General features: G+C 38.9%; 1 protein-coding gene across 6 annotated transcripts in view; it reads right to left on the bottom strand.

The window, feature by feature from the left end:
* Positions 1–16,328, bottom strand: part of APP (amyloid beta precursor protein) — a 279,498-nt gene that overhangs the window by 83,852 nt on the left and 179,318 nt on the right. For all 6 annotated transcript variants that reach the window (XM_060098597.1, XM_060098598.1, XM_060098599.1 and 3 more), the window contains 3 exons: positions 7,113–7,246; positions 1,686–1,760; positions 821–979 (listed from right to left, as the gene is read on the bottom strand). In XM_060098597.1, the coding sequence (XP_059954580.1) occupies positions 821–979; positions 1,686–1,760; positions 7,113–7,246 (368 nt within the window). The remainder of the gene's footprint in view (positions 1–820; positions 980–1,685; positions 1,761–7,112; positions 7,247–16,328) is intronic.

Raw genomic sequence — 16,328 nt, 5'->3', positions numbered from 1 at the left:
TTCATAATGATTAGGGGGGTAGAGAGGACATAACAACACTGAATTTTATGCACCTAAGAACAGAGCCTCAAAATACACAAAGCAAAACCTGAGGGTGTCACATGAGAAAGAGTCCAATCCACAATTATAGTTGGAGATTTCAATATTCCTCACTCAGTAATGGATAGAGCAAGCGGACATGATGTACACACACTCATGCTCAGAATGTTCCTTACATCCAAAGTAAGCTCTCCCATGAAGCCTATGCTTGCAGTGCTTGGTGAGCCTTTCTGGGCATTTATCCCTGAATACCACAAATAAACCCCTTTGCTGTGGATGTCATGACCAAATAGGGCTCCTATCCCCAGAGAATATGGCTGCTGCTCTCAGCAGGAAATTTCAGTTCTAGTTCCTATTATTCCACTAAAAATCCTTATAACCCAGCCAAATCTCAGCTTTTCTTGATCTCAGTTACATCACATGATAAGGGGGCTGGGCTAGGTTACATCTAAATTCCTTCCAGCTCTTGTGTTTCCCTGACTTCAACTATACCATGAACTGTCACCATCCAGGGATATCAACTCAAATCAGGTCTTGCACTGTGATTCCCCGGGAAGGCTGTCTGACTCCTCGGTGGAAAGGTGTGTCTCCTGTGCAGAGATGGTCCTATGGAGTCAGCTGCCCTGTGACCCTTTAACCTTCAAGATAAAACAGACTGAGGTTGAACCTGTGAATAACGGTGCTCTTAGAAACTTCTCCCAATTTCTTTCTTATGGCCTTCAGTCCCCAGTGTCCCCATGCCTACTGGCTGCTGTGTCCTGAGCTGTGAAGGGAAGCCTACCCGAGGGGGCACAGCCTGCAGAGCGGTGATGTAATTCTCCAGGGCCAGGCGGCGGCGGTCATTGAGCATGGCTTCCACTCTGGCCATGTGCGTCTCCACCAACTGCTGTCTCTCGTTGGCTGCTTCCTGCTCCAGAGACTCCACCTTTTCCTGGAAATGCTGCCGTAACAAACACAGGCACGTGACAATCAGGAGCCAGACAAATAGGACGGAGTAGCAAATCCAAGTCTTTTAAAAGGGATATCATACTTTGTTGTGTTCAAAGACTTCAGTCATTCCAACATTTTGACTAATTCAGCATGTTTTATGGGTTCCCCTCCATTTCCCTGCTTTTCATCCCCAGACCTAATTTCTCAATGTAAATCATTATTTTATATGGTCACTGAAAACTGATTTGAGTAATCATAAGGTAGAATAAATGTATATATTCTTGAAACTCTAAATCACATGCGTATTTATGAAAGTCCTCTCTTACTCAAAGAACTTTAAGAAAATGAGCATGAAAACCTCATGGTTTACTGAAGGTAATTCTGCGAGGGGTTCCAGTCAAAAATTCAAATTATCATGTAAATTTGCCACGGGGAAGAAGTAGCAGAAGATTATGGCAAACCAGAAAGATATATTATTGATAAAAATTAGACTTTAAGTAACAATATGAGTTTTAAAGAAATGAATTATAATGAGCTAATTGGGAGCAAAAGTAAGGCAGGGTTTAAGCAACTGAATTATTAGACAATGATGAGCAGTAGTCCAAGTTGAGGGAAATATGAACGATCAGGCATGAGTTCCAGCAGATGCTTGAAAAGGCGCAGGCACTACATCAGCAAGGGTATGATGCTTGGTGGAGGATGGACTCAGGGTTTACCTGGATCACTGCTTTCTTATCAGCTTTAGGCAAGTTCTTTGCTTGACGCTCTGCCTCTTCCCACTCTCTCATGACCTACAAAAGGAGGGAATCATTGAAAACCATCAGTTCTTTATTCAAATATAGATTTAATGAGCTAGATCACTGTTTTTTTTCCTACATTTGACATTTTAAACATGAAAAAAATGATCACGTTCCATTCCTAGCTCAATAATATTTGACCTCCCACTAAGATGTATATAATCCATCACAGCAGTACAGTAAACATAAATGTTCACCTTTATATGGCCCTTTGAAACAAAGTTGGTCTCTTTTCTTTTCTATTACTTTCAGAAATAGCTGAAAGTCATTTTATTTGATGTGCACAAATGTCAACGATTCATAAAAGGCATATATTACCTGTACAAGGTCTTCCAACATTACATTGAACACGTTGGTTTTAGTCTTTTGTGAAAGCAAGTTATAAAAATTCAAACAGTACGAAGGGGGAAAGAACATATAACACTTTATGCCTGTGTACACATGCCATGAGCACAGTACCAAGAAGTATTAATAGAGGAAAGAAAAGAAGATTTCAGTTGTCAGAAATCCGAAGATCCACCCCACTGAAGAACTGATGGGCAATTAGAACATTTTGCTTGCCAACTTGCCTCACGAACAGCAAAGAATACTCTAAATTCCTCCAAAAATTCCAAGACAGTACACATTATAATGTTTTGAATGTAGCAAAAAGTATTCTTGGTAAGTAACACTAATTTGGTAACCAGGCTAATCTGTTTTGTAGGAAAATAAGACTTCCTCTTCTCATCCATGATGTTCACTCAGGATTTCTCTGAGAGAAGTTCACTCACTGATCTGAATGCAAGGAGGAAAAGTCTGCAGCTGTGGATGCTGCTGAAAGGAAACGATATTTGATTCTTACCACTTACAGCTTCCTTTTCCTTTTCAAGTGTACTACTCACTATCAAGTAGTTGTTTTTTTTTTTAAGTGTAGCTCATACCTGAGCAAGGTAATATAAAGAACAGAAAGATCCAGTAAACAAAGTAACGGTTTGTTGACAGCTGTGTACTTGCATACTTTGTGGACAAACAAAGCACAAGAAACCCTGATTTCTGTATTATAAGAGCCTGTTATTTACAGGTATTTATTCCTAAGGAACTGATTCTTTTCAGACATCCTTGAAGCTTGGCATAAGTAACTACTGATAGAGAAGTTCTGTGAGAATATCACATCACATCATCATGTCAGTTTTTAATTAGATACTTCAGTTAGCATCGATCCATTGTATAAAGTACAAGACAAGCTTCCCCATGTTGTTTACATGAAATTATGGAGAAAAAAGAATGGAATGAATTCTCTGTTACAAGTGAAGAGCATATAAGAAATAACCTAACACATTCACAGCAAAATTGGGGAAAATGTGCAGCTGCTACAAACAAGAAGAGAATATAGAAGGAAAAGAAACATATTGCTCCAGATGCTTCGGTGGGTCCAAGAGTTAATGAAAAGCACCTGTGAGATGGGGGCTACTGAAGACTACTTTTGCTTTACAGATGAGATAAGCCTTGAAATAAAAATATTTGAATTTCCTGCTTCCAAAATGTTCACAGTGGCGGTATTCTACCACAAATTCTTCAGGTAAGGAATCTCAAAGTTAGTTTGAGAGAGAAGTCAGATGTCTTATTGGAATATGAACAACTGATTTCCTGCATTACATTTAAATCTTTACCATCTTCCTTTGTATATTCAGATCTTTCACCTTTGAGCAGGGGAATCCATGGAATAATTAAGGAGATTTATTTAGCTAATGCATTGAAAATAAGCATTCCTATAGAAATGAAATAAAATTTTGATTTTCAGAGCAATTTAATAATATCCTCCATCCTTCCAAATAAAACAATTCACCTACACCATCACACTAGGCCTACATACTGAAAGATAAACACACACTGCGGGCTCAACATCTCCCTTTGAACAATGGCTTCCACTGAGGTCCACTGATAATAGAGTGCATCACTCCTGACTTGCTAAATACCAGATCCAGTATTAAGAACTTTCCAAAATCTCTCTCATTTAATTGATTTCTCACATGAGATTAGCCTTGGCCATCCCCATTTTTTTTTTTTTTTTTTTTTTTTTTTTTTTTTTTTTGCGGTATGCAGGGCTCTCACTGTTGTGGCCTCTCCCGTTGCAGAGGACAGGCTCTGGATGCGCAGGCTCAGCGACCATGGCTCATGGGCCCAGCCGCTCCGCGGCATGTGGGATCTTCCCGGACCAGGGCACGAACCCGTGTCCCCTGCATCGGCAGGCGGACTCTCAACCACTGCGCCACCAGGGAAGCCCGGCCATCCCCCTTTTTATGGATCAGGTTAAGTTACCTGCACAAAGTTATGCAGGAAAAAAATGGAGAAGGAAGGATATAAACCAAGATCTCTGTGGCTCTAAAGACCATGCTTTTGTCCCCTGTGGCCCAATTAGCCATTATAAAATGGCAAATCCAACAGGTGAGCTAAGTTTATTTATATTTGGTGACAGGAGAGAAGGCCGTTCCTAAGGTGTTGATGCTTCTATCACAAAAATAATAAATGTAGAGAAAGGTCACCTTCCATTTTGAAGAACCTTACTTTAAGGATGTAGTAAAACTGTTAAAATCATATGGAATAAATGATCATGTGTCTTCTTATATTTGCTAGATACTATTCATAACATAGAACAACAGAAATCTATAAGTTCAGAGTTATCATGAGCCCCAGCAACAACTAAAGCCCCAAATTCTCTGTATTGTAAGAAAACAAATAATAACAAAAGCTGTAATAAAAATCATTTTAAAAGATGAAATTTTTAAATTAAAAATTCTCAGGATCTAGACTTCACAGTGGCCCCATACAGTCTAATAAGGCAATTTTCCACTGCATGCACGAAAGTATCAGTATCATCCGGATTTATGGATCTTCAAAGACTTTGCTGTTTCATGCAGAGAAAATGACAAGTAATACAGAGAGATTTAAGAGGCAGGCAAGTTCAAAGTCAAACAGTCTCCAGAATTCAGTACCATAGATTATGATGATAAATGTTGATCAAGCATCTCATACTCCTATGATCCCTGGAATCTAAGAGACAACATTTTCTGCTCCAGGATAACATTCTTTAAATTATCTCCGATATAGGTAGTAACTAAAAGGTGAAGAAAGTCCATCAAAACATATATGAACTAAGTCATGGCTTAAATAAGTGTGTTAAAATAAAGTTACTATTCTAGGAGAGATCTATAATATCTGAAAGAGTAGTTGAAATCAATGCTACTAACAGGCTCAAAATGACTAATAAATACTGGAAAAAATTCAGAATCTGTATTTAAAAAAAAATAATGACTAAGTGGGTTCAAGATAGAAATGCAAGGTTAGGAAGGTACTTATATAAATGTATAGGGACTAAACGTTTACAATCCAGCTGGAGGAATAGAACTGGTGAGCAAGTATTTAGTTAAATGCAAAAGAGCAATGACTGCTTGTCTCACTCTGAGGACTACGTGAGTGTAAGGAATGGCTGAGATGTGCCAGCGTGAAGAAGAGTGGGACACCTTTCCAGAGATCAATGCTGAGAGCAGAGAGAGTCCGTGATGGGTTTAGCATACGTTGAGCAGAGTGGTTTAAGGCTGCCCATATGACGATGGTAGCAGTTGAGGTGGGAGAGGAAGTAAGATGACTGGATTTGGGGTGCAGGAGGTTGGGTGAGGGGGCAGGCACTGGAAATGCCAGGCTGAGCGTTCAGTGCTTATTTTGCTATTTTTCTTTTTGGGGCCTTCATTGTCCCACAAATGGATTTTGTGGGCAGTAACAAGGTTCTGAGAGCTTCAGAAACAAGTAGTGAGACAGGATTTAAGTTTAACAGATGTGTTTTCAGTGGCAATAAGTATGGCAGCTGATCGCCATCCTATTCCTTCTCAACAGTGATTACATATTGTGTGTATCTTTCCTAAAGAAAAACCCTATTTTTCTTTCTTCATTCACTCATTTATGTTTCCTTAAATCTGACTTTTCCTATTATTTCTTCATGTTCACTCTTCAGGGTATAGACTATGAGCTGGAACGGTGATTGGCAAGTAAGTGATGGATACGTATTTGTTGAATGACTGACTGAATGAATAAAGAATCTGAGAAAGGGAACTTCCCTGGCAGTCTAGTGGTTATAGACTTCGCTTCCAATGCAGTGGGTGCGGGTTTGATCCCTGGTTGGGGAGCTAAGGTCCCACATGCCTCAGGGCCAAAAAACCAAAACACAAAACAGAAGCAATACTGTAACAAATTCAATAAAGACTTTAGAAATGGTCCACGTTAAAAAAAAAAAAAAAAGACTTAAAAAAAAACAGAATCTGGGCCTCCCTGGTGGCGCAGTGGTTAAGAGTCCGCCTGCCGATGCAGGGGATGCGGGTTCGTGCCCCGGTCTGGGAGGATCCCATATGCCGCGGAGCGGCTGGGCCCGTGAGCCATGGCCGCTGGGCCTGCGCATCCGGAGCCTGTGCTCCGCAACGGGAGAGGCCACAACAGTGAGAGGCCCGCATACCGCAAAAAGAAAAAAAAAAGAAAAAAAAAAGAAAAAAAAAAGAAAAAAAAAAGAATCTGACAAAGGACTAAAATCCTCAGTATTATCTACCTCTAATACAACATCTAGCACCTGGTGGCAGACATAACTTAAATTGTAGTTGGTATTATTACATGTAAATTAGTTGTTTTGGAAACAATTTTTTGTTTCATAAAGAAAATGATTAAAAAAAACAGGGTTTGTAGCACAATGTAGTGAAAGGAGCATTGTACTAGGAGTAAGAAAGGCTTGGATTCCAAATGCCGCTCTGTGTTACTTATATTGCTTTGTTCTACAGTGGGAAGCTAAACGCTTGAAAGTTTACTGCATTATCTGTCATTTATGGGACTAGATGAAATGATCATTATGGTTCACGTTGGTTTTAACCTCCTACAGTCCTATGAATTAACTCAGTAAGAAATGTTAGGTTCAAAGTTTTCATACTTTGATATTCCGTACAAAAATATTCATCTTTGCTAATGAACATTTTAAGTGATTTTAATTTACAACACCATTACAGGACTACGCTAAACACAGAGTGACAAAACCATCAAGAAAGGTTTACACACAACTTAATTTGTGCTTATAAAATCTTACTATACTTACTATACCTGGGTCTTTCCTAGGTGGCAAGTTCAAGGAGAATGCAAAAAGCCCCAAATCGGTGCCCTTGTTGCAAACATTTACAATTAAAATGTTATGTCTTTAAGATCTGGATAAAATGAAAGAGCCTTACCCACCCCTAAGCATTCATCAACCATAGGGCCCCTGGGGAGACTCTGAGGCAGAGGCAGATCCAGATTTCCCCAGTATTGTACGACTGAAGGATGGAAAGTCACATGTACCTGGGACATCCTCTCGCGGTGCTTGGCCTCGAGCCTCTCTTTGGCTTTCTGGAAATGGGCGTGTTCATTCTCATCTCCAGGTGTCTCGAGGTACTTGTCAACGGCGTCAGGGGTGCTGGCTGCTGTTGTAGGAACTATAAAGTAGAAGGAAAGAAGGCTTGAGGAGAGTGACAGAATATCCAGTCATTTCAAAGAAAGCCCTATTTTCCATTTATTCCAGAACAAAGAACTTAGTAGAGAAGCACATACAAGATGTTAGTGCTGTTTAAGAGACCACAGACATTTTGCAGCACAGTAAGGATGTCTTTCCCCCCTTTCAAGGATAAGGTGAAGGAAAATCTTGAAAACAGTCCATTTTGCGATTACAGTATTATATTTAAAATTCTTTGCAAAACAAGCATGCATAGAGTAAAAACAGTTGGTGTTTAATACACACATTTTGCACCAAATCCCTATGCCTTGCTAGATTAATGTTTGTAACCTTGAAAGTAAATGGTGGTATCAATATCACACCTTAAGATTCCTGAAAAACCCAAAGAAATTTCGAAATCGGCCTATGCAGAATAACTGCACCTCAGAGTAACGATAAATCCTACACTATATATTTTAGATAGCTGGTAAGCAGTATTTGAAACAGTACCAAAAAACTCATAAATGTCAAATTCATTTTTGAAATTACAAATTTGGCAATAGTCAACCTTCACAAATTTGGCAATAGTCAACCAATTCATTATACTAGTTGTCAAAAGGAAAGTGATTTCTATTTTGAATTCCACTAATACTGCTGAGCAGTATTACTGAATTGCAGCATATACTAGTATATTATGTGGAAAAATAAATACCCATAAAACCGAAGAGTGCACTATAAAGCAAAAATGTCTGAAACTCATGAGCCAAGTGATTTATAATGCTTATACCAGCAGTTTTTACAAAAGATCAGTAATGACTAGTGAGAATTCAGAGCATTTATGAGCTTATTAAAAAAAAAACCCAACATGAAAAGAAAACAAGATTTTGATTTAAAGAAGAAAGCCTGGGGACTTCGCTGGTGGTGCAGTGGTTAAGAATCTGCCTTCCAATGCAGGGGACATGAGTTTGATCCCTGGTCCGGGAAGATCCCACATGCTGCGGAGAAACTAAGCCCGTGCGCCACAACTACTAAGCCTGCAAGCCACAACTACTGAAGCCTGCATGCCCTAGAGCCCATGCGCCACAATAAGAGAAGCCACCACAATGAGAAGCCTGCACATTGCAACAAAGAGCAGCCCCCGTTCGCCACAACTAGAGAAAGCCTGTGCGCAGCAGCAATGAAGACCCAATGCAGCCAAAAAAAGAAAAAAAAAAAAAAAAAAAAAAAAAGCATGTTCAGCCAGAAAAATGGAATTAGGTGTTTTCACTATGTTCTCAGGTCGAATCAATTTATGTGTTTTATTCAAAAGATTACTCGGCTATCTCCAGTGTTCTAAGTATTCTTCTTCCCTAATCTTATCTAAGATATCTGAGATACAATAACCCCAAGAGAACTTAAATGAGGAGAATTAATTGCTAGGTCATTTTGAAACTAAACCACCGTAAGATAGGTGTCTTTTACTCATGTTTCAAGAAAACAACTGAAAATTCCCAATCTGAAGGCTCCAAGATTTGAACCAAAACGAGAAAGCTTTCTTGTTATATAATTAAATAATACATTTAAAGAGAACTGTTCATTCGGATTTCTTCCCTTCTACTTCAATCACTGTTTAATAGTTCTTTCTTTAAAAAATAAAAGCAGTTTAGTTGTCAATGCAGATGTTGCTCTGAAGTCGAAGGATACTTCACTTCAGGGCATATTCCTGGAATTGTTCTCAAAATACCAGGGAATTTTGAGTCAACTGGTCTGGGATTGGCACAGGGCATACCTATTGAAAGACATCTACCCCATCTTGTGTGTAATAGACAAGGGGGAGGTGTATTTTAGCAGCACAAAGAAAGAAAGAAGCAAAGAACATGAACTGTGTCATCAGGCACACCTTGATTTCAGTAACATCTTGATCTTAGGTTAGTTGTGACCCAGAGCAAGGAACTTAAGCACTCTATGTTCCAGTTTATTCATCTATCAAGTAGTGACAACAGACCAACATACTAGGAGGGCTGGGGAAATGAGATGCTATGCCATGTGGTAGTCACCCTGCAGAAAGGGTGGCACACATGGCGCTTCATTCATGTTAGCGCCCTTTCCTCCTCCTTTGCTCATTATTGCATCCTAATTCAAATCTTAGCACTTATCCTAACCATAGGAAAAATGAGCTACTTTTATTTCACATCCACTGAAAATGAATTACACACAGTATCATGAAGTGCCATGGATAGGAAAAGTAATAGGTACTTTTCTAAAAACTTCTGGTATGACGTGCATAAAAGGCTGAAATTATTGAAAATGTATCCTAATTTTTAAGACTGAAAAATAATTTTCAATTAAATTTCTTTTGTTAAAAAAACAAAGGTAAATGTTTGTCTGCATCAGCTTAAGCAACTCAATATGCATGTATTTTTAACTTAACCATGTCCACACTTGAAATGGAAGTGGTATTTAGCATTTTCCCCCGTGATTTTCAACATTTTCTCATCTTTTCTGGTAGCAAATGAGAACAAGTTAAAGTTCTTCTGGCATAGTACAATCTGGCAGAATGATATAATTAGGCAAACTATATTTCACATTTTGAACAGATGAAAATGTATAAATGTTTGGGGTCATATTTACAGATCAAGATAACTATCTGCTGTGAGTTGCTGTAACCATAGCATGGCACCCTCTTTGGAAAACTGAAATTGTAAAAGTTATTATATAAGTAGAAAGATTCTCCAACTCTATGGTTTTCTCCGACTCTTGTGATTTGCAAATCTACTGTTTTATGGAGAGAAACACTAAAATCCTAGTCACTGTAATCTCATTAGTCTAAGTTGAAATGCAGCTTTGCAATATTAAGAATAAAATAATAAGAAAGAACTGAGCAAGCGAGGTATATTTAACAGGATGAAGATTACTTTAAGTATTAAAACTTACATTTTAGGAACAAGGAAATAAATACAAATCTTATATTACAGATTTATTTGATTTAATTGAGAAATATTTCTCAGTAAATCCTTGTTAGTGGCCCCTGATACTTTCTTTAGTTGAGGACCTTAAGAGAAGCTATCTCTCTTTTAATTTTTAATTCAAACTTTGTAGTCATTCATACTAGCCCTCCATCTCAATTGGTGTAAGTAATTGAAAATTTCCTGTATTCATACCAATCAGCAAATTAGATCACTGACCAGTCAAGGGGAGAAGAATGATGGTATTTCTTAATACTTTAAAATGAATTTAGTTTATTATCACTACCTTGCAGCTGGTGAGGAGAAAGGGGAAAACGTTTCAAGTTTGTACAGAGAGCTCAGCTTCTATTTCCCCTAATTTTCCTACATCCTAAAGACATGGTCATACCAGGACTGGCTGCCATTTTGTGATCATGACCATGGTAGGCCAGAGACATGATAACAAGGATCGTGGGTAGGGGCAGGAAAACCTGTGCCCTAATGCCCTTACTCGTTCAAGGTGCATCCTTTTGGGAAAGGAGCAGCTCAAGGAATGTCAGGAATGTTCCAGGGCACAAAGGGACAGGAAGCTGTATATCATGAGTCACTTAAACCGCTTAGAAAGCAGAAACAAATTGACTTTTAGGAGGGTTTATTTTTGTTGTGTTTCTTTTAAACAAAAAGCACAAAGCAGTTATCCTGTTCAGAGACCTTTGAGGTTCCTTAGAAACTGTGATACAGTCTCAGATTTCCAGGTTGGCCAAATAATAATACCCTCCATTCATTAGCGTCTACTGCGCTAGGCACCTTACATGTGTTTTCCTTTAACAGGTGGGGAGGAGAAAACATTACCCTGTTATACACATTTATTGTGTAGTAAGGAAATACTGTCACTTAACATACTCACATCCCCAGACACACACAAGTGAGTCTGAATTTAGCATTACTAAACCATGAAGAGGCTATAAAGTTAATACTTAGAGCAGTAAGGGGCTAATCCATCGACATGTCTGGGGTACTGGAAAGGGTTTGGTTTGTTGATGACCAACCTGTACAGGCAAAAGATATGCTTTGTTATGATAACTGTCAGCCTATTTTCTAACAAACAGTCTCCTGTCCTGAATGCTATCTGGTAAATGACCACCAACCAACGTTTCAGCAGCAGAAGTAGGGTTATGAAGCAGGTCAGGAGAGACAGCCCATTGAGCTTGAAGCTGAATGATCTTTTGGCCTTTGGCCTCAGCTCAGACATGCTCCTTTGTACCTCCTGCAAGCACGCTCACTGGGTCTATTCACCCTTCTGCAGAAAACCAGACTCAAACATCTTAAGCTCTATGTTTTGACCTCTACAGCTGGCAAATAATTATCAGCACTCTGACCATCACGTGCATGGGTTTTTAACTTTTGAATGACCTTCATATTGATTTTCTTAGTCTAGTCTCCTAACAGCCTTATAGAATATAGTGAAGACATAGAACTTTTAATACTGAGAACGGGTGTCTAATGTAATACCAAATGAAAACATGCAACAGAAACGCAGTTCCAATTCATAGCACATTACTGCCTCATTGTGAACTGGATGACTAATGCTTTTGATATAAGCGTCATCTCTTTTGTCTTTTTCACAATCCTGGGAGGTCAGAGGTTATCTGAGGAGCTGAATAGCAGCTTGGATGTAGACTCTGATGCCTCGAGTGTGCTTGTTCATTTCTTTATTCCTCCTTTCACCAAATCAACAGATATTACAGCCCCTAGTACCTGTGAGGCATATGGCAGAAACCAATGAGTGAAACAAAGATCCTTGTCCTGGTGGAATTATATTCTAGTGAGAGAAACGAACAGCACACACACAACACACACATACACACACAGACAACACTAAATCACATTGTTAGAATGTGACTTATGTTATGGAGAAAAAGAAAGAAAGATCAGGGTTGAGAAGAAACAAGAATGCCGGGGAAGGAGCGGGGGGGACACTGCAGCAGTAAGTAGGTGGCCAGGCTCGGTCTAATTGAGAAGGTGACGTTTAGGCAAAGAGCTGAACTGAAGCCTTACTTCCCAGTTACCTGCTGGAAGAACAGGCAGATGAAGAAACTAGCACAAAGGCCTTTGGAAGTGAGTATGCCTGGAAACTGGAAAATTCCAAGATGAGCATGGTCTGTGTGACCAGAGCAGAGGAAGCAAGGGAGAGAGTAGTGGGACAGGCAGAAAGGAGATGGGGACAGATCATGCAGGGCCTTGAAGCCATGGTAAAGGCTGTCAGGAGTCCATGGGGGTTGTTTGGAGGAGAGAAAAATGTGATGTGATGTGTTTTAAAAGGATCGTTCTGTCTGCTAAGGGACAAAGCAGAAGGTGATCTTTTAAGAGTAAAAGATGAAGTGAGGATGGCTTGGAAAAGTAGCAGGAAGTTGGTAACGGGTTCTCATGGAAGGTACCCCCCGATACCCACACAAAGAGACATGAGTAAGAGCACAGATTTACTCTTTTTTCTCACCCCAAAATGCTGTTTCCTAAACCATAGGGTAACCAGATACTAAGGGAGACATTGTTTTCACATGTTGGTGAAGGTTCATTTCAGTTTTGATAATGATGCATCAATGCCTGTCACAACATTTCCACTTCACACTATAATCTCCTCTCTCAGTGTCAGGCAGAGCTCTATTTTTTGTGGGGTGAGGGTGGTGGGAGAGGGGAGCAGATTTGTTTTCAATTTTTTAGCAAACCCTCGAGCTGCACCCAATGTTCCTGCCACAAAATATACCACCATCATTGGTGACACGGTGCCAATGAAACCTTTTCATTCCTTTGTTTCCCCCAGAAAATTTAATAATTGTAAGGGGCGTTACATCAAATAAGGTAAAGATGGCTATGGTCTTAGAATGTGGTAGAGAGCACTTTTTTGGCACAGATGGAGAACCTCCGTATCAGGGACACCATCAAATTTAACTGCAAATGCACCAAATGCTCAGTTTAGTTCTGATTCTGTAATCACTGCATAGTGCCCCTTTCCTATTTATATTAAAGACAGCAAGAACGGGGCGTCAAAAGTAGGGACATGGTGAAAAATTGCTGCTATCATTTTGATATCCGTTTGTTTCCTCAATCTCTAGGGTGACCTATAATTTTAAGGTCGTAACGGGCTCAGGATGCAAAAGGAGAAAAGACTGCATCTTCAAACAGTAACAACTATGACTACCTCTCTAAACAGAGGCCATGAATGGCATGTAGTCAATATACTAATGTTAGAGTCTAACAAGAAAATTTGGTTGGTCTCCTTTCATCAGGAAAAAGGCAATTTATCTCTATAGCATTGACAACAGAAGATAAAAGTAAATTAAGACCCACTCAGTCATTGCCTCATCATTGAAAATCCTATTTTATACAGAGCTAGCAATGCTGTCACATGAAATGGCTGTGATTTATATGATGGGTGGTAATGAGGATAATTTATATATAGGAAATACAAACCTGTAAAGGGAGATTGGATGCAAAAATGTCATCTCTCCACATGGCAGAGCTTATAGACTGACACCCCAACTTTAAAAAAGAAAAAATAGTCTCTCCATTTCTCTAATTGCAAACTAACTAAGATCCCTAATGCATTCTAAACTCAAGTATCTATCAAGTCCTGGTTAGATGAGACATTTATAATGTGAAAATAGTCTGTGATCCTTACATGTGGTACCAGACTCTACAAAAAAAAGAACAAAGGCACGTTCCCCTGACATGCCCTTGTAACACACTTATTTTATAGCCAGTGCAGTCATAGTTGGCAGACTATCAATGCATCGTGTGGACATAAGGTAATAAGAATGTAATCTATGCTGCATTTACTCTAGCCAAGCTACATTTCTTTTTTATGTCTTATGGACATGTACTGATGTGGGGATTTTGTTGAATATGTGAAATGAGCATGAATGAATGAATGCTGGTGTTATTTTTATTAATGTCTATATCCTATTTAGCACAATGCACCAAAACGTAAGAGCAACTTCAAGTCTGAATCTTAAAACCATATGTGAGGCCATAGAGACAATCCTTGACATCTAGGATGTCTTAACCTTCAGTTATTGTTTTTTGTCAATTTGTCAGAGCTATGCTCTATTTCATTAATGGCGGATCATAAAGGGGTGACCTGCCACCATCACTTGATGCTCAACAGATGAGTTCAAAAAGTCAAAATCTTCAGTATTGTCTACTTTCATAGAAACTGTAACCATAAAAGTCACATGGAACTGTTAACCTCTATGGAGGTCTTAAGGATAAAACCAATTTCATTCTACTCCAGGCTTCCACAGCCATGCTTCCCTCCACTTGTGCATTTTAGTTTATGTTGTTATTTAATTCCAGCACATACTTGAGTCTCATCACATTGATAAAACTGTCAAGTTATTGAAAGTAGGGTATCTGGTTTAGTTTGCTGGTGTTCCTTGAAATACCTAGCTTAGTACCAGCATGTCCCAAGCTCAAAAGTAACAGCTTTATTAAACCAGGGGTTGGCCTGCTTGTCTCTTTTGGTAAATAATATTTTATTGGAACACAGCTGTATCTATTCATTTACCTGTTGTCTGAGGCTGCTTTCACACTACAACTGACGAGTTGAGTACTTATAACAGAGGCCATTTGGCCTGTGGAAACTAAAAAATTGACTCCTTGGTCTTTTACAGGAAATTTTTGTCGACTCTTTTATTAAACTATCTGGTTACTCTTCTTTGGAAATACTGTAGCTAAAGAACAGAGCATATATATAATGAGCAGTTTTTACTGTTCTTAGTAAATGAACTTTTTTTTTCTTTTTTGTTAAATGCTGGTTTGCTGAGCAAATCAATTCTTTTCAATCTTAGGGTTTTTCACTATGGTAGCTTGGTGGGAAAAAAAAAACATTCTTTTTATCCTGACAATTTCTGGATACAAAAGATGTGGCTTCTCATACTTGTCAATACAATAGATTGTATTGGCACTGATGTGACATGTAATTTAATGCACCACCGCATCTTTTAATTGTTTTTAATAATGCTTGGCAGTTACATAAAAATATCAGAGTTCTATTAGTATCAGAGAATGTGTTAACAGGAACTAATATTCACTCTTTCACAATCAGAAGAACAAGTATAGTTAAGCACAATGGTTCAAGTCTGCCCAAAGACTAGATGGCCTTGGTATTATGATAGGACACTGCAACTCTGGGACTAAGGTGGCACATTCCATTCAAAGGACACACAGTATGTTATTCAGAGTGCCACAACTCACTGCAGGTAAAGGGGTCAAAGTCATTGGTCATTCCCTTTGGCCAGACCCCTTGGTGCAGTTGGCTGACTTGAAATTGGCATGATGCTCTTTGAGATGAAAAGCATCTGTTTGCCTTTGGAGATGCAATCTGATGGGAAGCACACCAGGAGAAAAAATGATCATACTCTCATGATGTTTATGTTTGAAACATAAACTTATCAATAAATATTTCTGTAGTACTTTTAATGTTCACAAACACTGCACGGGGCCAAGTGAATGTGAAACCTTTGTATCATCCTAACCCAAATGGGCAGACACAAAATTCATGTCAGAAGCAACTCAAGTTTCATAAGATTTTTAATTCCAAATGGGAAAGGGATTTTTTTAAAGGACTCAGATCCATAAATTTATGAGTAAAATGAAAGCTCTTAGCCTCACGTCTCTACCCTCTCTACCTGTAGTTTAGATTCTTACCTATGATAACATAACCAAAAAATCAAGTGTCCCTTAAAATTGCAATGCTCAAAATCGGTTTTTATGACAAAGATTTAAAATCTAGAAATGCTTAATTATAAGAAGAAGTCTTGACAGGAAAATTATTGTATTTATAATGTAGACCATCACACATTTTCTCCACCAAGCAATCTTATTATCAGTTTAACTGAAGGGCTTTGTCTAGCTCATTTCACCTTTATTATTTGACCAGAAGCAACTCAGACTGAGAAACCTAGAAGACCACCCACCTTTTTGAAAAAACATGTCCTCCGATTAGCCCTAGGTTGGTGAAGCAGCCAAGGGCAAGCCCCAGCTGTCTAATCAAACGGGCTTGCTCACTTTTCTCAGTTTGGCTCATTTTCTCCAATGCCAGTCTGCTATCTGCATGTGACCTCCAGATGACTATGACTTTTTCAATTCAGATGTACAGCTTTG

Source organism: Mesoplodon densirostris, chromosome 5 (genome assembly GCF_025265405.1).
Source record: "Mesoplodon densirostris isolate mMesDen1 chromosome 5, mMesDen1 primary haplotype, whole genome shotgun sequence".
NCBI lineage: Eukaryota > Metazoa > Chordata > Mammalia > Artiodactyla > Ziphiidae > Mesoplodon > Mesoplodon densirostris.
The sequence above is the reverse complement of the archived record's forward strand: the minus strand, read 5'-3'. Positions and strand labels throughout refer to the sequence as shown.